This window comes from Equus caballus, chromosome 2, assembly GCF_041296265.1.
Source record: "Equus caballus isolate H_3958 breed thoroughbred chromosome 2, TB-T2T, whole genome shotgun sequence".
Classification (NCBI taxonomy): domain Eukaryota; kingdom Metazoa; phylum Chordata; class Mammalia; order Perissodactyla; family Equidae; genus Equus; species Equus caballus.
This window is the reverse complement of record NC_091685.1, coordinates 309,761-332,096: the sequence shown is the minus strand read 5'-3', so window position 1 is coordinate 332,096 and position 22,336 is coordinate 309,761. Positions and strand designations below refer to the sequence as shown.

Here is a 22,336-nt window from a genome sequence, read left to right as displayed (position 1 = left end):
TCCAGCCCCAGGCAACCAGTAATCTACTCTTTGTCTCTGTCAGTTCGCCCGTTGTGGACATTTTGTGTACAGAGAATCATACAGTATGTGACCAGCCTTTTGTGACTGACTTCTTTCACTTTGCATAATGCTGATCTTCTGTTTGTTCAGTGTTTTGTTGTTAAGATAAAGCTCCTTACGTGCTGGACTGGAAACCAACTTGCAGTTTTTAGTTATTAATATCCAGTGAGATTAATATCATTTAAAAATAACCATATGAGCCTATTTTTTTAAGTTATGGTGCTGGCGTTCAGAAGAACAGAAATTGAGATTGAAATTAGTTGGTTTTGGTGAATGGGATTTTGAGGGTAGCAGTTAGGAAAGCATCACTTTTTTACTTAATACCATTCCTATCATTTTCATTTTAAAAAACATGTATAGGGGCCGGCCCGATGGCACCGCGGTTAAGTTCACGTGCTCCGCTTCAGCAGCCTGGGGTTCACGGGCCTGGATCCCGGGTGTGGGCCTCGCACTGCTTGTCAGCCACGCTGTGGTGGCGTCCCACATAAAGTAGAGGAAGGCCGGCAGCGATGTTAGCTCAGGGACAGTCTTCCTCATACACACAAAAAAGTGTATATCAACCTTACTGAAAAATTTTTCCAAAAACAAAAAATCTAGAGATAGTCATGAGACTGTCATCATAAAAGTGTATTTAAAACATTTGGGCAAGCTGTAGTTTCTGAAGTCTGTTGCTTTTCAGTTATATGTTTTCTAAAGATGTGCTATTTATTACCTTCAGTGAATAGTTTCTAAATTATCAAAGTAAAACAATTCGTATTATCTCTTAGGGATTTGCGTATTTAACGTTTAGTGATATATAATATAATCTTATACCTGTACCTTTAAAAGTTTATTACTTGTTTTTTGAGACATAGTCTTACAATGTGCATAGTTTTTTCTTAAAAACTTTCAGAAGCTTTGGTAACATTTTAAAATGACAACTATTGAGTGGACAAGAATTTCTTCTTTTAAAAAGTTAAGAATATAAAAACTCTTACATTTAAAAAATTTAAAAACAAATTTTGCTTTTCAACACAGGGAGGTGTTTATTCGACTGCAACATGAGAATAAGATGCTTCGCTTACAGCAGGAAGGCACCGAGAACGAACGCATCGAGGAGCTCCAGGAGCAGCTCGAGCAGAAGCACCGCCGCATGAACGAACTGGAAACCGAGCAGAGGTGGCCCGCTCCTTTCTAGACGGTCGTGGCAGTTTCGTTACCCAACCACAAAGTCTTGGTGCACAGAAAGGGAAAATACCATTGTAGTTAAAATAATTAGGATTTTAAAAGAAGTTTAAATTTGTGTTTAGTCTCTCACTAACCCGTTACTTTTAGCAGACTTTGTTAACCAAGTTGCTTATTCTTGAATTTCATTTAGATATTTTCACAACAGACAGAAAATTTAACACATGAATAAATGACAGTCTGGTTTTCTACTGCAGTCTGGTGCATAGATGGGACATAGATTGTGGAGTCAAATTTTAATCCCACCTCTACTTAAACTTATTAACCATTTGGCTTTGTGCAAGTTGCTTAAATTCACACTTAGTGTCCTCAGCTATAAATTGGAGGTGATACCTATTTGCAGGTTGTCATGAAGATTATAGATAACTTGTTGAAAGCAAACGGTGTGCTTATCTGATACTGGTGAGGTGCTCAAAAATTATAATATAAAAAAATGCAACATTTATATATTGCTCCCTATATGCCAGGTGCTTTTCTAAGCACTATTTTGGTATTAATGTAATAAATCCTCACAATAGCTCTCTGAAGTAGTATCTGTGATTATCGTTTTTTCATGGATAAGGAAGCTGAGGTACAAGGAGGGTAAGTACCTTGCCTAAAGTTACCCAGCTTGTAAGTTCTGGAGCCTACGTTGAACCATCTGTCAACCTGACTCCTCAGTCTGTGCTCTTAACCACGATGCTGACCTGCCTCTTATAAATAACATACTTGCAATAAAGGTGTTTGAATTTTTTCACCGACCTTTATTTGATCTTAGAGACTGCCAGGAATTTCAGAGACACTTGAACCTTGTCTCTCAAACTTGTGTGTATACCATTAAAAGAAGAATAACGTTTTAGCTTTCTGAAGCGACCAGTAAATATTATTGTCCTGTGGAGTTCAGGATCAGTTAGCACTGGAGATGCTAAGCTTCAGCTTTTGAGAGTTGCTGTAGGAAGATGGACGTGTGAGTGGATGATTACTGTACTTTCTGATAACTCAGCAAGGGGGCCAAAGGCAGAACGGGCAGGTGTATTGCGTCATATCTATTAACAGAGAACGTCAGACAGACACCAGCTGTCTCTTGCTGGTAACTTACAGTGGAAGGAACTCTTAAGCAGAGTTTTAAAGAATGAGATTTTGCCAAGTTAAAAATCTGCCCTAGTTGGTAGTGCCAGTCTCTAATTTAAGTAAAAAGTCATGAAGGAATGGTTGGGAAATGGTGACCTTCCTCTTCTCCCACTAAACTGTGAAATCTGAAACAGGAAAAGGAAACCTAGTTCCATTCATTAAAAATATAACTGGAGGGAGGCCGGCCCGGTGGTGCAATGGTTAAGTTCACGCAGTCCGCTTTGGCAGCCCGGGGTTCGTCGGTTCGGATCCCAGGTGCAGACCTATGCACCACTTGTCAAGCCGTGCTGTGGTAGGCGTCCCACATATAAAGTAGAGGCAGATGGGCACGGATGTTAGCTCAGGGCCAGTCTTCCTCAGCAAAAAAAGAGGAGGATTGGTAGCAGATGTTAGCTAAGGGCTAATCTTCCTAAAGAAAAACGAAAATACAACTGGAGGAAAATTGGGCTAGTTTTCTAATTTTTATGCCAGTGAATACAGTACAGAAATGTTATGCTTTTTTCACTGACACATAAGTACCTTAAAGTTTTAAATGTGGCCATATGTGCTTTCAGGATAAAAAAATGTCTTCTTTTTTTAGGATATTTCCTTGACAGTAGCCTACTCCACTATCTATTGTTTGGCCAATAATTGTTTGGCATTTTTTATTGCTATTAAATGTATACTTTATGAGTTAAATTGCATGAATGCACCTTCATAGATCCCTAAGTACTCTGACTTTCAGTACAAACAGTCGCATGTGGTCCGTCTCCCAACAGGCTGAGCAAAGAGCGCATCCGAGAACTGCAGCAGCAGATTGAGGACCTGCAGAAGTCCTTACAGGAGCACGGCGCCAAGCCTGAGGGAGAAAGTGTAAGCAGCTTACAAATTAGAGTAATTCTGCTTGTGCACTCTCTGGAATAGGTCCTGATGCTCAAATTAAGCTTCTATTGAAAGTGCTGCCCTGATCACCCAGGGTCTCCTTAAATACCGTATATATCTGCATAACAGGTGCAGTGATTTTGCCAGCTTGGAGCCTCTCAATTGATCATGTGTACTGGAAGTTGATTTCTACCTGTCCTGCTTCAGCAGCTACACCTAAGTTCATGGCAGCTCCTGATGGAGAGCATGCTTCCATTGAGGCTTCACAGTCCTGCTGGGCTCCCAGCCGGGCTGGCCTTTGAAAAACCCTCACGAGAATAATCAGCTGTCAGAACTGAGGAAAATTTCTAATAGGAAAGGGAGAATAAGACATGATTTCTACCCAAAGAGCACTCGTGAAGTGGAGCATTGCAGCCGCCAAAGAAGAGAAGCCGTATGCAGTCCTGAAGACAACCTGCCACCTTTCTTCCCTCTGCCATACTGACTCACGGCTCTGCCATTTCCAGTGGTTTCTGGTGGCAGATATTGTGAGGGCAGAGATAAGAGGACTTAAGAGCTCAAACAGCCTAAATCTGAATATACCCAGCAGTGTTTCTATAGTTTGATCTCTATATGCAGAGGGGAAAAGAAGTCATAATCAGGGACGAATGTGTTTGACTAAAACAACAACAAAAAGATAGGGCTCGTGGGTGTTAGATAGATGTTGATTAGATAGAAAATTAGGTTATCATACCCGTGTGGATGGGGGAGAAAGCGATGGAGAATAAGGAGAGATGAAAAGGAAAGTTGAAAGGATTGCTTTTCCTTTCTGCCTTTTATATACTTTCTATTTTCTCTTTTTTCCCTGGGGGCTTGGAAAATAGAAATCGTCTCATGCATGGCGGCATCTCATATGTGCATATATACGGTATTGTAACCTCTCTAATACAAATATTTTCAAAAGCCACATTAGGGAATACTTTTAAAATGGCATCTGTTTGGGGGAGTGTACTTTGGATTGCAGTGTTTTAAAGATTTTAAATTTCTTTATCTTTGTAAAAAAATATATTGGTATCTAAGTTATACTTCAGATTATGTATTTTAAACTCTTAGCTATTCAGTAGATGATACAGAACTACTATTGCAGTTTAAATTCTTGTTCTTTTAAAGAGAAAAGTTTATATGTTAAATTTTATTTTTTAACAAAATCCAGTTGGTTCATTTTGATGTTACTATTAAAGTGCTTGCATTAATAATGATAAAGTTTTATTATAAAGATAATTATTTTAGTTCTTTAAGTCTGTTCTTCATTAAGGGCCAAAAATCTTAAAATTTGTATTTTAGATAAATGATTCTTTAGGTATTTAATCTTTGATACTCCTCAATATATCACTTTCATCTTGCATTTGCTATTTTTCTCCAAGTTCAAATTTTATTCTCATTGTATTCGGAAATGTGAAGCAGTTTGCTTTCTGCTATCGTCTTCCTTATTTCCTGTTCTCCTTTCCTTTCCCCTTTGAAGTAAAAAAATACCTAAACTTTTACGTTTTTACAAGTATGCTATTAGAAATACAAATTTTTGAAACATTTATGATTTTAAATAGTATACCTTCAAAAGGAGGTAAAGAGATTTTTGATGTCTGGAAAATTTGTCTTTGTCACGATAGTTATCTTACAGCAACTTTTTAAAATTTTTATAGTCCAGCAAACTAAAGCAGAAGTTGGAAGCTCATATGTAAGTAAAACTGATATTTCATTTCAAATATGAGGGGAAGGATTTTAAAAGCTTCTAGAATCAATGTCCTTTTCTGATTTTGTTTATAAAAGCAAATATTCTGATGCCAATTGAATGTTCACCACTGCCCCCAAAATGGGAAAAGAAAACATGGGGCAGGTTCAGCTGCCTGCCAGTGATCCCAGACTCCACCGTGTTTCAGTCACTATGTCATTTGAAGAGTTTACAAAGTAGATAACTCTCACAACTAGATTATGTGGGAATGTGGGATGTTTAACCTATAAAATATTTTCTTTAACTTTCTTAGGAAGCAAGGGTGGCAATGGGAAAAAATTTAATATTTCTGGCATCGACCATGTGCAGGCAGTTTCTGTCTACATAACCACCGCATAATATTTGGCAGGCCGCCTTCCCACTTCACAGTGAGGAAGCTAAGGATCAGAAAGAGACTTGCCCACAGTCCACAGATGTTAGGTGGCAGAAGCCAGTTTCATTCTTAGGTCTGTTTGGCTGCAAAGCTCCATGCTCTTTCCACTACTTAGGGAAAAACTAACAGAGGTCCACGAAGAATTACAGAAGAAACAAGAGCTCATTGAAGATCTTCAGCCAGATGTAAACCAGAATGGTAGGTATTTGTGAAAGCCTGCATCAGACTGTACCTAAGGGCTCATCCTTCTTAGTTCAAGTCTTCTTGAAGGCTGCAAGAGCTGTGTGTAAATCTTTGGACAGTATTTGGATACATACTTTGCAAATAAAAACCATGATAATTTTTAGTGATTTAAGTAATTAACAAGTGATCTAATCTTAAAGCAAAAACAAAGTAAATCTAATAAAATTAACTGATTGATATATAGGAGTATCAAACATTTTAAGGTATAATACAGTTAATACTGTGGAAATGTAAATAAAATAATTTATAATCAGATTAAAATGAACTTCAAACGTATGGAAAGATTCTTTATTTTCCCTTAGGATAGGTGTGCTCACATTGTAAGGTGTGCTTGCTCAGTGAAATGCTTCATAGACAGGAGAAAAAAGCTAGATAAAGAAGCAGATTCTAGATTTTTTTTAAGAAAAAGTAATAGAAAATGATCAAGGATATATTGGTGGTAGTTCAAAAGTTTTAGATAAGAACTCACTACAAAGAAGAAGTAAAAGGTTTCTCTTTTAAGTTCTCTTATCAGTCTTTAGAAACTAATATGATAAATATAATTTTTGTTTGAGGATGAAGTATTTTAAATAGGTAGTAGTTAGTCACGTTTCATTTCATTTTCAATAATAGTACAAAAGATCAGTGAACTTGAAGCTGCTCTTCAGAAGAAAGACGAAGATATGAAAGCCATGGAGGAAAGATACAAAATGTACCTGGAGAAAGCGAGAAATGTGAGTGGCTGCTTTTTCAGAGCTCCTGTCTGGTCTGGGTTCTAACCAGGCCTGTCCCGCCTGACTGCGCTGCTCTTGCTGTGTCTGTCTCGCGTCACTTAGCTCCCCACTGCCCTGCCTTCTGGTCAGCCTCCTCGTGTGTCCTCGTGCTTGCTCCCTCTCACTCAGCACCAGATGAAACAAGCACGCAGATCGCACTGCCCTCATTAGAGAAAATGATTTCTCCAATGAGTGGAATCTTGAGCTCTTAAAGTGAAAATTTGCCTTTTGTGGAAATTTAGCTCTTCCAACCTGTTTGAATTTGTTTTAGCATTTAGTCTATATTAGACAGTTAAACACTATTCTAATATCCACCAGACTAATTGCTCTTTTTTCTTATTTCATACTTACATATCTGTAACTACTGTTCTCATAAAATCTTTTATTTCCATGAATACGATATATTTTCTTAATTAATGTAAATATTCTATCACAGAGAATGTTAATGTAACCTTTCTATTTACTGAATAAAAGAAGAGAAATTTATGACAAAGCTTTGAAGTGCTGCTAATATGTCTGCCTATTTTTATGTTTAAATTTTACACTTATTAGTTAAAGTGTGACTAGTCCCTGCAGCGACAGAGAAGCCCCGAGATCTCAAGGCTTACTGAGAGAGAAATGTGTTTCTTGGCCTCAGCGGGGGCAGGGCTCTGCTCCATGCAGTCGTTCAGAGTCCGAAGCTGACAGACGTTGCCTTCCTCGACACAGGGTTCCCAGGTTCACTCGACATCATCCAGCTGGTAGAGGAGGGAAGGCAGCCTAGAGTGCGTGGAGACAGGCAATGGGTCAGGCCTGGAAACGGTGTCTACCATGTTCGTTCTCGTTTCAGTGGGCAGAACTTAGGCACATAGCCACACCCAAATTCCAGGGAGGCAGGGCTTGGTAAACACCCAGGCAGTCTCTGCCACAGTTCAGTTTCTCTCAGTTACAAAAGTATGCATGCTTTTAGTAGAAAATATAAAATATAGAAAGGTTCCCAGAGACAACTGCTGTTAATGTTTTGGTGTATTTTCTTAACAGTGCATTTTTTTTCAATGCATATTATCTCCACGGTTGTTGATCATAATAGACACACACATGAATTGTATGATTATATCACATATAATTTGTATTTTTAAACTTAAAATAGTAATTTTCTCATGTTATATGAATGTGATTTAATACTTATTGAGTGCCCCTTATGCCAAGCCCTGGAAATATAGGCAGACAGCTTTCCTTTATTTTGGTTTATTATCTTAACCTTGTTCCTTTGTTAATGGGTCAAATGGAATTATTGGGTCAAAGGGTAAGAACATTTTAATAAGATGTTTGATATGTATTTCCTAATGATATTCTAAGAGGATTAGAACTAATTGGACAAAGCAGTGACAATGAACACCATGTTCTTCCATCATTGAGTATTATCATTTAAAAGACAGTAGCTTTTTTGGTAAAAATGATTTCATTTTTTCCTCCTTACATTATTGGGAGGGTAGGGGGGATGTTTAAGTCCATGGTAGAAAATTCAGAAAATATGGAAGAGTCACAATCTTACTTTTTATCCCTTAGAGGTGACAGATTATAATGTGTTCTTTGTAATTAAATCACAATTGAAAATCTTTAGTGTGTCTGCTTGTATGCTGTGAACTCTGAGGAGAGGTGCCAGGTCTCTCATAACCTGCTGCTTCCCCATCCGCCACAGTGGGCACACAGCAAATTGTTCTGAATGAATCACAGTAATTTTTAGGCATATCAACTTCTAGTCTTCTTTTTTTTCTCTTTTCACTTGATGAAGATTGTCCCTGAGCTCGCATCTTTGCCACTCTTCCTCTATTCTGTATGTGGCATGCCGCCACAGCATGGCTTGATGAGTTGTGTGTAGGTCTGTGCCCAGGATTCGAACCTGTGAACCACAGGCCACCCAAGCAGAGCGCTCGAACTTAACCACTACGCCACGGGGCCAGCCCCTAGTCTTCTTTTTTTTACCGTTATAAATATGAATGAACTTTTCCTAAATCTTTAAATAATTGTAAACCTTTTTTAGTAGATTTGTAATTAGATCATACAGATGAGCTTATTATTGGAAACTTATTTTTGCTTATAATTTATACTTGATGTTTCTGAGGTGATTTCTAACCATACTGCTGAGTACATACGTTAGTTGAGTCTCTGAACAACATTCTGCTCACGTATCTTTTTGTCTAACTTTTAGTAATTTACATAAATATGGTCGAGCACCCTAGGGTTTGCAGATAAAATCACCAATGTCTATTATATTGGTCTTATATATTCAATCACATTTAACTAAATAACCGTAGTAAAAAAGATTGTTGCTGGGGCCGGCCCAGCGGCATAGTGATTAAGTTTATGTGCTCCGCTTTGGCAGCCCGGGGTTCACCAGTTCAGATCCCAGGCACAGACCTATGCACCGCTTGTCAAGCCACACTGTGGTAGGCATCCCACATATAAAGTAGAGGAAGATGGACATGGATGTTAGCTCAGGGCCAGTCTTCCTCAGCAAAAAGAGGAGGATTGGCAGCTCAGGGCTAATTAATCTTCCTCAAAAAAAAAATTAAGAAAAGATTGTTGCTAAGAATTTTGTGTGTGTGTTTACACTTTTTACAATTAGCAAGTTCCCATATAATTATTGAATTTATCTTAATTTTTAAAAAAATACTCGTCAGATAAATATGGGAAGGGTTATTTCAAGATCGCAGTGCTCAAAGTTTGACAAGGCTCAGTAGCTATCCCTGCATTCTCAGCTGTGGAGAACGTAAGTTTGACTGGGGACAAAGATATTCCCATTTTTGTACTGAATTTTACATCATTTCTCGTTTATAGAATGTTATTTTTGTTATTCAAATTAGACTGCAAAACGAGCTATCATTAGCTCCTGGATCACTTTCTGGAAAATTTTCCATGTTACTTACACAGATTTTATATACTCTGTTCTTATATTTCAATATTTGATAACATAAAATGGACATAAAATATTTGTTCTTTTCTTTAAACAGGTAATAAAAACTTTAGATCCCAAATTAAATCCAGCATCAGCTGAAATCATGCTACTTAGAAAGCAGTTGGCAGAGAAAGAGAGAAGAATTGAGATTCTGGAGGTAAAACTTCCATATTCACACATCTCCTCTTAATTATTCTGTGTAATCCTGTCATACATGCTTTCATATATTTGCCATTAATGATCAGGTTGCACAAGAAGTTAGAACTGTCAGTGTGTTTATTACAAAGCATCTCACCACCGAGAGGACTGGCCCCTGAGCTCATGTGCCTGCTCCACTGTCTCTCTCTCCTTCTACAACAGCCAATCATGTGGATGCCCCTAGTTTCTAGAGAACTCCTGCTGTAATGCTCCTTTTAAAATTATGTGGATGAGAGTTCATTCTGAAAGAAAAATAAAGAAACCAAGCATACCTTTTAAAAAAGGAACTGGATACAGTTAACCAGATTTGTATTCTCTCTTACCTTCTCCCATTTGCTCACCTGAACCTAAGGAAACTTGTCAGTTGGAATTCCTGTTAGAAGGAAGCACTTACAGAATTCCAGTAAGCCTTTGAACTGAAGTGGCAGTCTTGGTTATTAATCACACAAAGTTATGTTAGTAATGGGATGGTGTCATTCATTAGCTGAGTCTTTAAATTTTTAAGTTATTTTTGCATAGTAATTATATTATTTTTACTAGCTGGGTTAAGTATGTCAGTACAATATTGTATATTCTTAGATTTTGTAACTGGACGTGTTCTAGTTTCCTTTACAAAGTGTTTTACAAAACTACTATTTTTAATACAATGGTGAGATTTGATAATGTTTTTAAAGTCAGTGGGCATTACCAATAGGGTGTTACCTATCCTGGCGTAAGAGAGGAAATACCCATTCTTAAGAGAGCGCATTCTTTACTTTAATGGTTAAAGCAGATGTGCTGTATGTTTGATAGGCCACAAGTCAGGCATCTTTAGTTCAAATTGAATTGGTTTTGAACCCAAGTAGTTACCCCATATACCTCAATATGTGAAAATCTTTTGTCAATTTCCCCTTTTAATCAGTAATCTTTTGATGGAAAGCATTGATGATCAAAATATTGTCCCTCGGTGCTTGGATGGTTGCTGCCTACCCTGGGTCCATCATGTCCCTCAGTGCTAGGCTTTTATTTCATTGATTTTCCAGTTATCCATGTTGGGGGGAAATAGTCAGATATAGTTGACAAAGATAGAGGTATATATTAGCAGAGGAAGAGTTTCATAGGTTATGTAACTTGTCAATTTTTAGATTATCACACAACCATTGTACATGTAGTTTTGCATGACTTCCTATGGTTACATTGTTTATAACAATTGTGGAACAGATAATTCAATACTTGGAATGATTAGTTTAAAATGAGTTCTTAGACATAGTCTTTATCAGTAAAGGAAATTTGTCCAGTGTTGTAAGATCAATTGACCATCTCAAGGTGCTGGGCAATCATTACTCTAGCCTGCATGCCAGTCTTACAACACTGAGTAAAGAAAACAATAATTAGTTTCAATATTGTGACTAATACAGAAATTCCAAGAAATGATAAGAATTGCAATCTATATCACAAAAGGGAGGCAATACTGGAAGGGAGCCAACTAAACAAATGAAGACGAGGTATAGGGTCGCTTAGGGCATTCATCTGCTTTTTCAGGTGCTTTAGCAGAGATGACACATTGGAAGATTCGTCAGGTACAAAAACCCAATGCTCAGTTTGAATGATTGCACATGTACCACCTTGGGATGCAGTTAAAATGTCTAAAGCCATTCTATTTTGAAGGACAGCCTTTCTTATTAAAGACATTTCAGTATTTGTTAAGGCTATTCCTGTTTGACTGTCATTAAGGATTTGTTGAGTAAATTTAATCAGAGCTTCTATATATGATATAACATCTTCTAGCCCCAAAGAAGGAACAAACATAGCCTCTAGGTGGTTCCATACCAGTGGAACACTAAATGAGCTCATCTAGCCTTAAGGAGAGGAAGCTTGGCAACAGCTGTTAGAATGCACAGATTATTACTAAGATATTTATATCCTTGAGATGGCAGTATTTGAACAAAGTTCAATTGCCATACCTCAAAAGGTCCCTTAGGAAGGGGAAAGTGACCTTGCAACCAATGAACTGTTTTCTCGGCATTATATTTAGGACATATAGTACAACCAGCATATGCTTTATGAGCCACTGTAGGAGAAAGTTTCCAAAAATATCATTTTCCCCATAAAATCACCCTTTCAGGTGCCTAATGGGTGATTGATGTATGTGCTGGAGCAGTGGCAGTTGTGTTCTAACAAACCACAACTGTACTATGGTTTGTTATCCAGCCTGAACCACATCTGCATGGTGGTGTCAGAAATTCCCATTTTTTGTTGTTGTACTTGTTTCTCTTCTTCTTTGGCAATTTCTTGAGCCTGTAGAAGGAAGTCTTTCACTGGGTTAGCAGGGTTAACAGAGAGCAGTGGATATTCTCCAGGCTAGACAGGATATCCAGCCCAGTAATGTCCCTGATTATCTTTTAAGTAAGACCCATCTTTAAACCAAATGAGATAATAAAATGCAGCCATGGTCATTTTCCTCCTGTGGTGCTGGAAGCAGGGTAGCAGGGTTAAGATAATGAATAGTATTTACCTACCCAACATAACCTAAGAAAGTTGATCATCATTTACTTGACATTGCTTCCGATGCAATTTACCACACCAAATAAACCTAATTAGTTTAGTAGCTCACTCTTTGTAAGAAGAGAGAACAAATTCTTTGAGAAGTCCCAGGGCCCATTAGAAATTCTCAAAGTTACTTTCAAGTAAAAAGAAAGACTTTATTTAAGATTTAAATATTTGGAGAAGTTTGTAAAAAAAAAAAAAAATCAAAAGGTTTTGAAACACTTGGTCAAATCAGAAGCAATGCTTAGTTATCTATTTAACCAGGGTGACAACAGAAGATGTTGCAAACACAAAAGTTAAAACAGTTGGAGGAAGAAACCTCTTGGCTCCCTGAATAGAGAGGCTCAGCTTTTTGGACATAGAAAATTATTTTGATAAAACAAAATCCCTGCTTTCAGGCAGACTACTCAAAGGTAAAGGAAAACCTTTTATATTCTCTTTATCAAGAGCACACTAAAAGTTGAAGAAAATTATCCTTTGAGAGAAAAAACCCCAAATTTTAATTTTACATTTGCTAACTTTTAATATTAAAACTCATTTACTTAATTAAATTTAGTCTTAGCCAACTGGACCGTTCTCAAAATTCTTTCCTCAGAGTTCCTCTTCCACAAACCTTTAATAACTTTTTTTATACGTTCAGAATTTGTTCTATGCTTTCTTTCCTTCCTAGTATTTTATGACAAATTTATCTATCTTAAGAAAATAAACAAAAATATCTCTATTCCTTAAATCTTCTTTACTGAAAACATACATCCTACTTTCTTTAATTTTTGTATTGGCATCCTGTAGATTGGCAGATCCACAAATACTGCCTAGAAACATGGTTTCTCTTAGAAAATCTCTGCATGGCACAAACATGTTTATTAATAAACCCGAATATTTTCCAGTTTCTCTGTAATAAGAAACCAAAAGTAAATAACTCTATGTTTAATAATTAATATCTAATATTATATCTTATGTGGAAATGATCTGGTGACTCAATAAATTTTGTCATTTAACTTAATTTAGCAAAACTAAGATTTTAAATTAACAAAGTGGTTTTTGAAGTACATACACCGTAACATAAATGTTGTTAAAAAATTCATCCAAAGCTTTTGTCTCTTTCACATGTAGTTTACTTGTTCTCAGTAATTATTTAGATTGCCCACAAGACTTCATGAGACATTAGGCAAAATTAGGTATCATTCCAAGTTAAATATTATTTCTGCTAACAAGCTTTGTAACAGAGATAACATGAGCTTATTTGATTAATAATCGAGGTAGAAAAAAAGCTGCATGTCTGCATCGTATCCAATGCTGATAACTTTGAAGACATGCTTATTTCAATCAAACCAGCAAACTTAAATAAGCTTTTGTTTACCAAAGATTATTTTATATCACATTAACTTGAAAGACGTTTGGGTTAGTTTCTATTACATTTATATAAGCACTTACTTTAAGCCAATTAAGTAGAGCTCTTTCAGAAATTATACCATCTGGAGGTAGAAAATATTTATATTTATAATATAATATAGAAACATTTCTAATAGACACATATAGACTCACACCTAAACACACAGACACACGCAGCAAAGATTTTACAACCTCTGTTTTTAAAACTTTCCTTAAATTTTGAGGCAAGGGTGCTTTCCTAACAGCCTGCATCTCCAAAGGCTTCTTTTCCCTTTTTCCTTTCTTTCTTTCAGTCTTAGGAATGTGGGATGGCCTAGATAATAGCTCCTAGAGAGGTCACAAGTTCTTTTGAGATAAACAGGGGAGGTTAGTTACTTACCAAAGGACTGACACAAGCATCCAATTACATTATCCTTAATTTGATTCTTTCCCTCTGGGTACATAGTTTTATCTTAGTTTAGGGAAGAAAGCCTAAAAAAAATTCTGTCAGGCTTTCAATATCAGCTTCCAGTTTGGCTGAATTTTTGATCATAAGTTGCTAAATCCTTTCAAATATCTTGTCAGGTTTTAGCCAGGACAAACAGTGAGTATACCTGACAGTATTGAACAGCTCCATTAATCTTTAAGACAGCAGTTTCCCAGAACATCAGAGTCTCGTTAACCCTGGGAGGGGCTCATATGGGGCCATCCTTTGAAGGTAGATGATGGGAGTGTCTGTAAACCCATGACTTAATAAGTGCACTTCTTAAATGATCTTACCTAATTGGAATGTTCCCTCTACTGGCCAATGTTCAAGTTTTGGAGGCTCAAAGGAGCCCTGAAGTGGCCACTGTAATTTTAAATTGTCCCAGCTTGTCTTGATCCGAACATCCAACCATTTATCCCCATTTTGTTAAGCACTTGCAAGTATCAGATCCTTACGTATTGTACATGAAACCAGCCAGAGTTCCAGGGGGAGGCTGTCCATTCTGGAATTAGTCGGCTGTTAGAAGCAAGATTTCCCATTTTCTTTTGGTTTCGTTTTACTACAAAGTCTGAACAATTTCTAAGGACAGTGTAGTGGGTCAGAAAAAGGGTTGTGAACACTCTCTTATGTACCAAGGTTTCTCATGCCAACAGTCTAAAACTACTGTGGGAGTCAGAGCACATGGATGCCAGTGCTCGTGTACACAACCCTGGATGAGCTGTGAGTTCCTTGGAGTGAAGGGTCATGCTGGAATTCCCTGTGGGACCTCCACACTACGTGAGGCCCAACCTCAGACACTCCCACTAGGTTCTCAGTTGCCTGACGATGCCCTACGGCTGGGAGGAGCTGGTGTCCCTTCTCTTTGGAGCTGAATGGGTTTTCGGTCTCTCATTTTGCTATTAAACAGTTTGTTCAGACTTTATGGACACAGTTTTTTCCAACTTAAGGCCAAATTAAAAAGCTCATCCTGTCCCAGTCCCTCCACAGTTCCCCACAGGTTTCTCCTGCCCAGAAAGTGTACCGCTACCCCCTTAAGATGCCTAGTCTTAGACTTGAAAGAGCTCAAGTAAAAGTCACTATGGCTTAAGTAGGGAGGTCTGGGTTTCAGGAGAAACTCACTGAGGGCACCTGAAGAGTGCTGTGAAGCTGGGGGGTCTCATGGGCCTGTGTGGCACTGAGCACCAGTTCAAAGTAGATCCCAGGTGGTCCAGTGGGTTTCTCTGAAATCTTGCCAACTACACCAAGAAATGTCAGTGCAAAATAACCAACAACTGTTCTGTGGATAGGAGAGGTAAGGTGAGTTTCACTTGAACCATAACAAGGATCATATTCCGGGAAGGCGGTTTCCATGAGGAAGACAATGTTCCAGGGCAGCCTGGTTTTCAGCACAGGCTTATACCTTTACAACAAAGAACGTGCATTAAATGTGCTCAGGACACATACTCATCCAAGTTTCAAAGAGGTATTCAGTTGCACATTAGCAGATCAACATGACCCTGATGTTGAGAAAGAGACTAATACTGGCGTAGGAGGGGGAGTATGCATTCTTGTCTGGAGAGTGCATTCTTTAATGGTTAAGGATGTACAATGTGTGCGTGATAGGCCCTAAGTCCGGCTTCTTCAGTTCAAGCTGAATGAGTTTTGAACCTGAATAGTTACCTCGTATACCTCACTATGTGAAGATCTCTTTTCATTAGCCTTGAAATTCTCATAATTGATAGTTGGTTTCTTTTTAAATTAACTAGGAATGTTATATTTCAGAGAAACACATTATATTCATTTACTGTTTTCTTTGTGTTATTTCTGAGCCAGTATATATCGACTGTGGTGGAAATAATTTGCTTAAAGACTTAAAGATTTTAACATCCGGAGTACACACCAGCCTGATGTGTGCTTGCTGTAGCTTCTTGAGCAGGCCGTGTCAAGTGCTGTAAAAAGCACTGGGTGGAGGTGTCTCTGCAGAAATACTGTTCATTCCTCAGGATCCAACTCAAATGTGTCTGCCTCTCCGAAGCTTTCTGCGTATTCCTTAGCCAGAGTTAGTTATCTCTCCATAATGATTCCATGCACTTTGAACTCATGAATTCACCCACAGGAGCACTGATTTTCTTTTTGGCGTGTGTCAGTGTCTTCAAGGGCAGAGGCTGTATCTTATATCTCTGCACCCTGGCATTAAATAGTACGTAACTCGGAGGCCAGGGTTCCCGCTTTCTTGGTAACTTATCTTAAAGTCATCACCTCTCCCGGTCCTCAGTCCCCTCGTCTATAAAATAACGAGACTTGGGCTGAATGACTCTGAAATCTCAGCTGCTCTGATTATTCACTTCCCAGTGAAAGCCAACGAGAATGTACATGGTTGTCGATGCTTGAGGTGCAGCTCCCTAACGAGTACGATGGCAATTGGTGCCACTAAGCATAGGGCTCTGAGGGAAAATTCAGTTCAGTCACAGCAGATGGACCCTTACTGTATGTGGATTCATCAGTACACACACTGCAAAAAGTAAAAAGGAGAAAAGTGATATAAATAGCAGAGGTTATTCTGCCTGCCGTCCCTCTCAGGCAGTCTTCGCCTGAGGTGGATGTGAGCAGAAGAGCGCCTCTTCCCTTCCTCGTTCCTGTGTGCCTTTAGAACACGAGCATCTTGCTGTAGGAGCGTTCATGTGTTTCAAGATTCTAACTTTTTATATGAGCTCAACAAAATTACAGAATTGGCTGTATTAGAGTAATCAAGAAATGGATGTCAGTCTCTAGGATGGCATGGGAATATGGCCACGGGCAATCTAGTATACGGGTCACCAAGAATTAAGAGAGAAAAATTTGTGCTAAGCTGTATAGGAGACTGTAAAGGGTTTGGGGGGTATTTTTTACTACGTCCTTTTTCTCCTTTGTTTTGACTCCTCCGTAAGTGCAGCTCTGTTTTGCCACCTAAACCATTGTTACGTTTTCCTCTAGGCATAGGGGACAGTAGCATAAGAATCACTAGTTTCTTGTTTGTTACCATTCTTGTTTAATATCTGTTCTACCAGCAAAATTCCTGAAGTAAAGATTTACAACTCAGTCTTATTCTTTCCAAAAGGTGGTGTGTGTGCCTTTCTCCATGATTCAGTTCACGTTTTGACTATTTGGTGTGCATCACAATGCAGTCTTCAGATACTCTCAATCATGAGCAGAGTGAAGAGATGATTCCATTTTTAGTAATTTGAGTCTATTTCTAGGATTGTAATAGTCTTTATATCTTTTCCCAGAGTGAATGTAAAGTAGCGAAATTCCGTGATTATGAAGAAAAACTCATTGTTTCTGCCTGGTATAATAAGGTGAGTTGAAATTCAGCCAATTATTGGATGTTTGGAACAGTGTCTATGAAACATTTTGACCACGAACCACATCAGGAAATGTATTTTAAACCACAAATCAGTACGTGTGCATGTTTACTTGTGTGACTGAGCCTGACTTACCCTGAGGGGGGCAGTGCTATCTTCTGTCATATTCTATGTGCTTTAAATGTTGGTCACAATCCTAATTAACTGTATATTTTAGTTTAATATTTTTAGTTGACTTTCAAAAATCACTACAGTAATTTTGTAACTCATCAACCTCTAGTTGATACATGTGAAGCACACACAACAATTTATAAATATTTTTTAAGGATTTTATTTTTCCTTTTTCTCCCAAAGCCCCCCGGTACATAGTTGTGTATTTCTAGTTGTGGGTCCTTCTAGTTGTGGCATGTAGGATGCCGCCTCAGCATGGCCTGATGAGCGATGCCATGTCTGCTCCCAGGATTGGAACTGGGGAAACCCCGGGCCACAGAGCGCACAAACTTAACCACTCGACCACGGGGCCAGCCCCTATAAATATGTTTTAAATTGCTTTATTTGAGCTAAAACATTTAATTTGTGCTTCATAAAGAGTTTCTGTAGAAATGTGAATATTTAGATAATGCAAAATTAAGTGATTCCAGTACTCAACATTTATTTTAACACCCCCTAAAGCCTCTGAGTATGTCCCTTAATATATATTTTTTTTAATCTGGTAATACTCTTCAATAATTGTCTATCTATCCTAACAAGGAGAAAATCATATAAAATAATTTAGGAGTCAGCCCATGGCATAGTGGTTAAGTTGACGTGCTCCACTTCAGCAGCCCGGGTTTGCAGGTTCAGATCCCGGGTGCAGACTACACCACTCATCAGCCATGCTGTGGAGGCACCCTGAATACAAAGTAGAGGAAGATTGGCAACAGATGTCAGCTCAGGGCCAATCTTCCTCTGCAAAAAAAAAAAAAAAGGTAAATAATTTGAAATGTATTTTATTTTGTCAGCCTTAGTGGGATGTGTTCAAGCGTAGCATTTCATGATCCATATGGTTCTTTTGGGTTGTTCTAATCAGCTAGAATAGATAACAGTGCACCCATTATCTCCCTTAGCTGTTTCTTATTTAGTGTGAGAGAAGATCGGTTTATAGACTCCGCACAGATGCTCTTCGCGGCAGACTTAGTTGTCCCTCCTCAAACCTGCCTTGTCCTCCATGCCTCCATACTTTTTGTCTGTGCTCATTTCCTCTCTTCACATTTTGGTAAAATCTGGCTTCATTTAGCAAGGCCTTGAAGGGAATTATGTGTGAGGTGTTCTCAGAACCTTCCTTCATGGGTTAGTCATCCTAGGTAAGATTGGGGACTGTGTATTATTTTCTTTCTTCCTCTGTGGCCCCTTGATACATAAATCATTAAAACTATTAGAGCCAAATAATGCATTATTTATTCATTTTTCAACCTGTGTTTTTTGAGCATCAAGTATATTCTGTGTATTGTACTAGGTACTGGTGATGCTAAGTTCAGTAAAATTGTGTTATGTGATCTAGTGAGAGAGAATGACTTCCCTTACTAAGAAACCCAATAGCCACAGCTACAGTAATTTGTTATGTATCGATATATAGATAGACCAGAGGAAATCTGGACTGCGCTGGGCGTTCTCAGACCGTGGCGTGCGTCGGAAGACTTGTTCAGACGCAAACTGCCGGGCTCACCTGCAGAGCTCCTGATGCGCTAGGGCTGGGTGGAGTCCAGGTGGAATATGCGTTCCTAACAAATTCTCACTGGTTCTAAGTCAATCCAGGGACCACACTTGGAGCGCCATTGATCTAAGCTGTTCTGTGGTGCTGTGTCTGCTCATAGTGGGTGGAATGATGGCCGAAACAGAAAAACATGCTTCGGAAGCTTTTTTAAATTGTTGTATTTAAGTTTAAATCTGGAACATTTTAAGCTACTGTTCATAATAATCTCAAATTTAGTGATTTGAAATAGAGAAACTGGGTTTTATGTCTTTATTTTCAATCTTTCTTACCAGCATTACCGTGTACAGATAAATTAGCTTCTGACCTCTTATTTTTTCTTACAAAATATGAGGAGAACACCAACCTTATAGGATTGTTTTGAGGGTTAAACAACTTTCTAGATGCGAACAGCACTTTGCACACTCTCAACAGTTATGTCATGTGCTCATTTGTTTCTGTGCAGAGTCTAGCCTTCCAGAAGCTGGGGATGGAATCTAGACTTGTGAGCGGCAGGGGTGCTGGCCAAGACGCTGGCGCCTGCACCCCTGCGCGGTCTTTCCTGGCACAGCAGCGGCACGTCACCCACACCAGGAGAAACCTCTCTGTCAAAGTTCCTGCTGCGACAGCCGATTAAACTGCACGAGCAAACAAAACAGAAGTGCCCTTAACGTATTTTGTACCTTTCAACTCTCAGATTGTAAAAGAAGTTTATGATGCTGGATATCAGCTGTTTTAAAATCAAGATACATGAAATTAATTTTGCCAGCTGACTTTGAAAACAAAATATAGAGTTAACTCGCTCCCTGAGGGAGCACAGTGGAATAACTGGGGGATGTAATTGAGCACCCACCTCAAGCAAACATCTGTCCTTTGGGAGTATTATAACTTCAGATTGACCCTGTATATTTTAGGTTAATGTTTTGAGTTGTACTGGTAACTTGGTTAATTTGCAATGTGTAATCAGTCATATGTAATTTAAACATATATCTATATTTGTTTTATTATTTTGGTCCATATGAAAATAGCCTTGAGGTAGGCACATGGAGAACTATACTTGATATATACAAGGTTTTACCTCTCTCTCTGATGCTGTCATTGAATGGTATATTTTATCATGTAATGGAAGATAGAACACTTGAAAGACTAGACTGCTGAAATGACTTTGTCATAGTAAAAGTGACTGACTGGAAATTTTGCAGATTCAGAAGAGGTCATAGTTCTCATATGTACCTGCTGTAAACAGGGGCTTGTCTACAGCACAATTGAATTGTTGAGCTTATAGAAATGAACTGACTTTAATAGGAGATGACTGATGAAGAGCAAACTAAAAAGTATGCTCGAAGCATCCACATACTTTTAATATAATTAATGAAGATTATAATTTTAGTGCTTTTAAGCATAAAATTATCTGGGCTTCTGCTATAAAAAGATGCCTAATAGTTTTACCTCTTCACCAAAAAGAGCACGTGATGAAACACCTGGAAACAGCTTGATTTTGTTTACTAACTAAGGAATCTATCTTGGGCTGAGTTTATGGTATTGAGTTCATTTCTGCTCAAATCTCTTATTTTCAAAGGTGTTACTTTCTAATTCTTTTTTGTCATTTTTAAGAATCACACTTGGAAATTTTAGCTTAGTTGCGTTAATCTGTGCTGCCCAATATTGTAGCCACAAGCCACATGTGGCAATTTAAATGAATTAAAATTAAAAATTCAGTTCCTTGATTGCACCAGCCACATTTCAAATCTTCACTAGCCACATGTGGCTACTGGCTGCAGTATTGGACAGAGCAGATATGAAATATTTCCATCATTGCAGAAAGTTCTATTGGACAGCACCATACTAAATCTTTTTATAATAACTTGGAAATCCTCTGATGTTAGGCCACAAAAATAAAAAGAAGAAAAATGCTAGGACTATTTCAGATATGAAAAGGAATTGAATTGTCACGTAACCAGCATCTTGCATTCCTTACAGTTGAACACCTTACGTTGTGACGTTCATAGTCAGTCTTCCCAGTGCTGTTCAGCAGCTTCATGCCTCTCAGCGTATGTATAGACAACTTTCTGCATACAGCAAACTTTCTGTGAAGGGACAGATGATCAACATTTTAGGCTTTGCAGGCCATATGACCTGTCGCCAGTACTGGACCGCCGTAAGTGTGGAGGCAGCGGCTGTGCACAGTGTGTAGAGAAAACGGTTGAGGCTGTTTCAGTAGAACGTTATTTACTAAAACTGGTGGGAGGCCACGTTGGGCCTGCAGGCTCCAGACCTCTGGCCTGGATTTTATTCTCAGCCTTTCTTGGCAGATATGAGTATTGTTCCATTTACAGCATTATTCACTTAGATACTTGGTTTTTAGATTCTTTGTCCGTAAATTTTTTCTAATCACTGAAAATACAAGAATTTCATACAGTTTTGGGATCTCTGAGCTTAGGGAGCACCTGTCAGGATATTTTGCTTTATCAGGGTTCCTTCTGTTGACTACCTCTTAGAGTTTGATGTTTTTATCCGTGCAGTCAGATTGTTGGTTTGCATTTTTGTATCTGCTTGTAGTCGCTGCTTGCCGGCAACTTTTAGTGAAATAAAATAAGCCTTTGAAAATATTTTAGCATGCTAATTAAGGTTGTCTAAATATTATGGCTTTTTGGTATATTTTGGTCAATGTGCGTCATCTGCTCCTTCGGTGTTTACTACTTGCCTATATTGAGATTTTACCAGCTCTTCCAGCTCCCTTTTAATGGAATTTGTTGTAAAACGTCAATTTCAATAAATTAGTATTTTCACAGTTGAATTGCTCATAACTTTTGATTATTATACTTGGAATTTCTAGATAATTGATACAATTTCTGAATAAGGATATAAGGCTAGATTCTTTTTTCTTAATAGAGAAAAAACAAATTTTGTGGTTTATCACTTTTCTAGTTGGTAGGTAGAATTTTGAGTGCTTGATACATGAGTATTTATGCAAGACTAATGTAATTTAAAGTTTTTTATTATTGTGACTAATGAAACAAATTCAGGGACTGAGCAGAAGTGAGATTCTTTTCCACATCTGGTTGAGGTAGGGAGATTGACGCCCTGTGGGTGGTAAAGCGTTATAAGTATTTGTCATGAACCATGATTTTTACATGTCCATGTTGTAAGTGAGGCTAGAGTGCATTTACCAGGGAAGAGAAATTCAGCATTTTTACCTATTTTACCAGGAATGGAATGTCCCAGTGATGGTAAAGCAAAACCACAGACAAATTTGGAAAGGGTCTTTAATTTTGAGATTTGCTCTAAGATTAATATTCCTTTCTCCTTTTAAAATAAAAAGTGTATATGCTTATGACAATTGATGTTCATCCTGAGATTAACTTAATGTATTGAG

At 38.1% G+C, this 22,336-nt stretch overlaps 1 protein-coding gene across 3 annotated transcripts in view; it reads left to right on the top strand.

Annotated features, from left to right (window-relative positions):
- The window catches only part of HOOK1 (hook microtubule tethering protein 1), a 63,586-nt gene extending 41,829 nt beyond the window's left edge, over positions 1-21,757 (top strand). For all 3 annotated transcript variants that reach the window (XM_023628714.2, XM_070247537.1, XM_070247543.1), the window contains exons 15-22: positions 1,078-1,218; positions 3,153-3,246; positions 4,935-4,969; positions 5,512-5,594; positions 6,252-6,352; positions 9,385-9,486; positions 17,157-17,225; positions 19,427-21,757. In XM_023628714.2, the coding sequence (XP_023484482.1) occupies positions 1,078-1,218; positions 3,153-3,246; positions 4,935-4,969; positions 5,512-5,594; positions 6,252-6,352; positions 9,385-9,486; positions 17,157-17,225; positions 19,427-19,597 (796 nt within the window). In that variant the 3' untranslated portion in view covers positions 19,598-21,757. The remainder of the gene's footprint in view (positions 1-1,077; positions 1,219-3,152; positions 3,247-4,934; positions 4,970-5,511; positions 5,595-6,251; positions 6,353-9,384; positions 9,487-17,156; positions 17,226-19,426) is intronic.
- Positions 21,758-22,336: the final 579 nt, after the last annotated feature.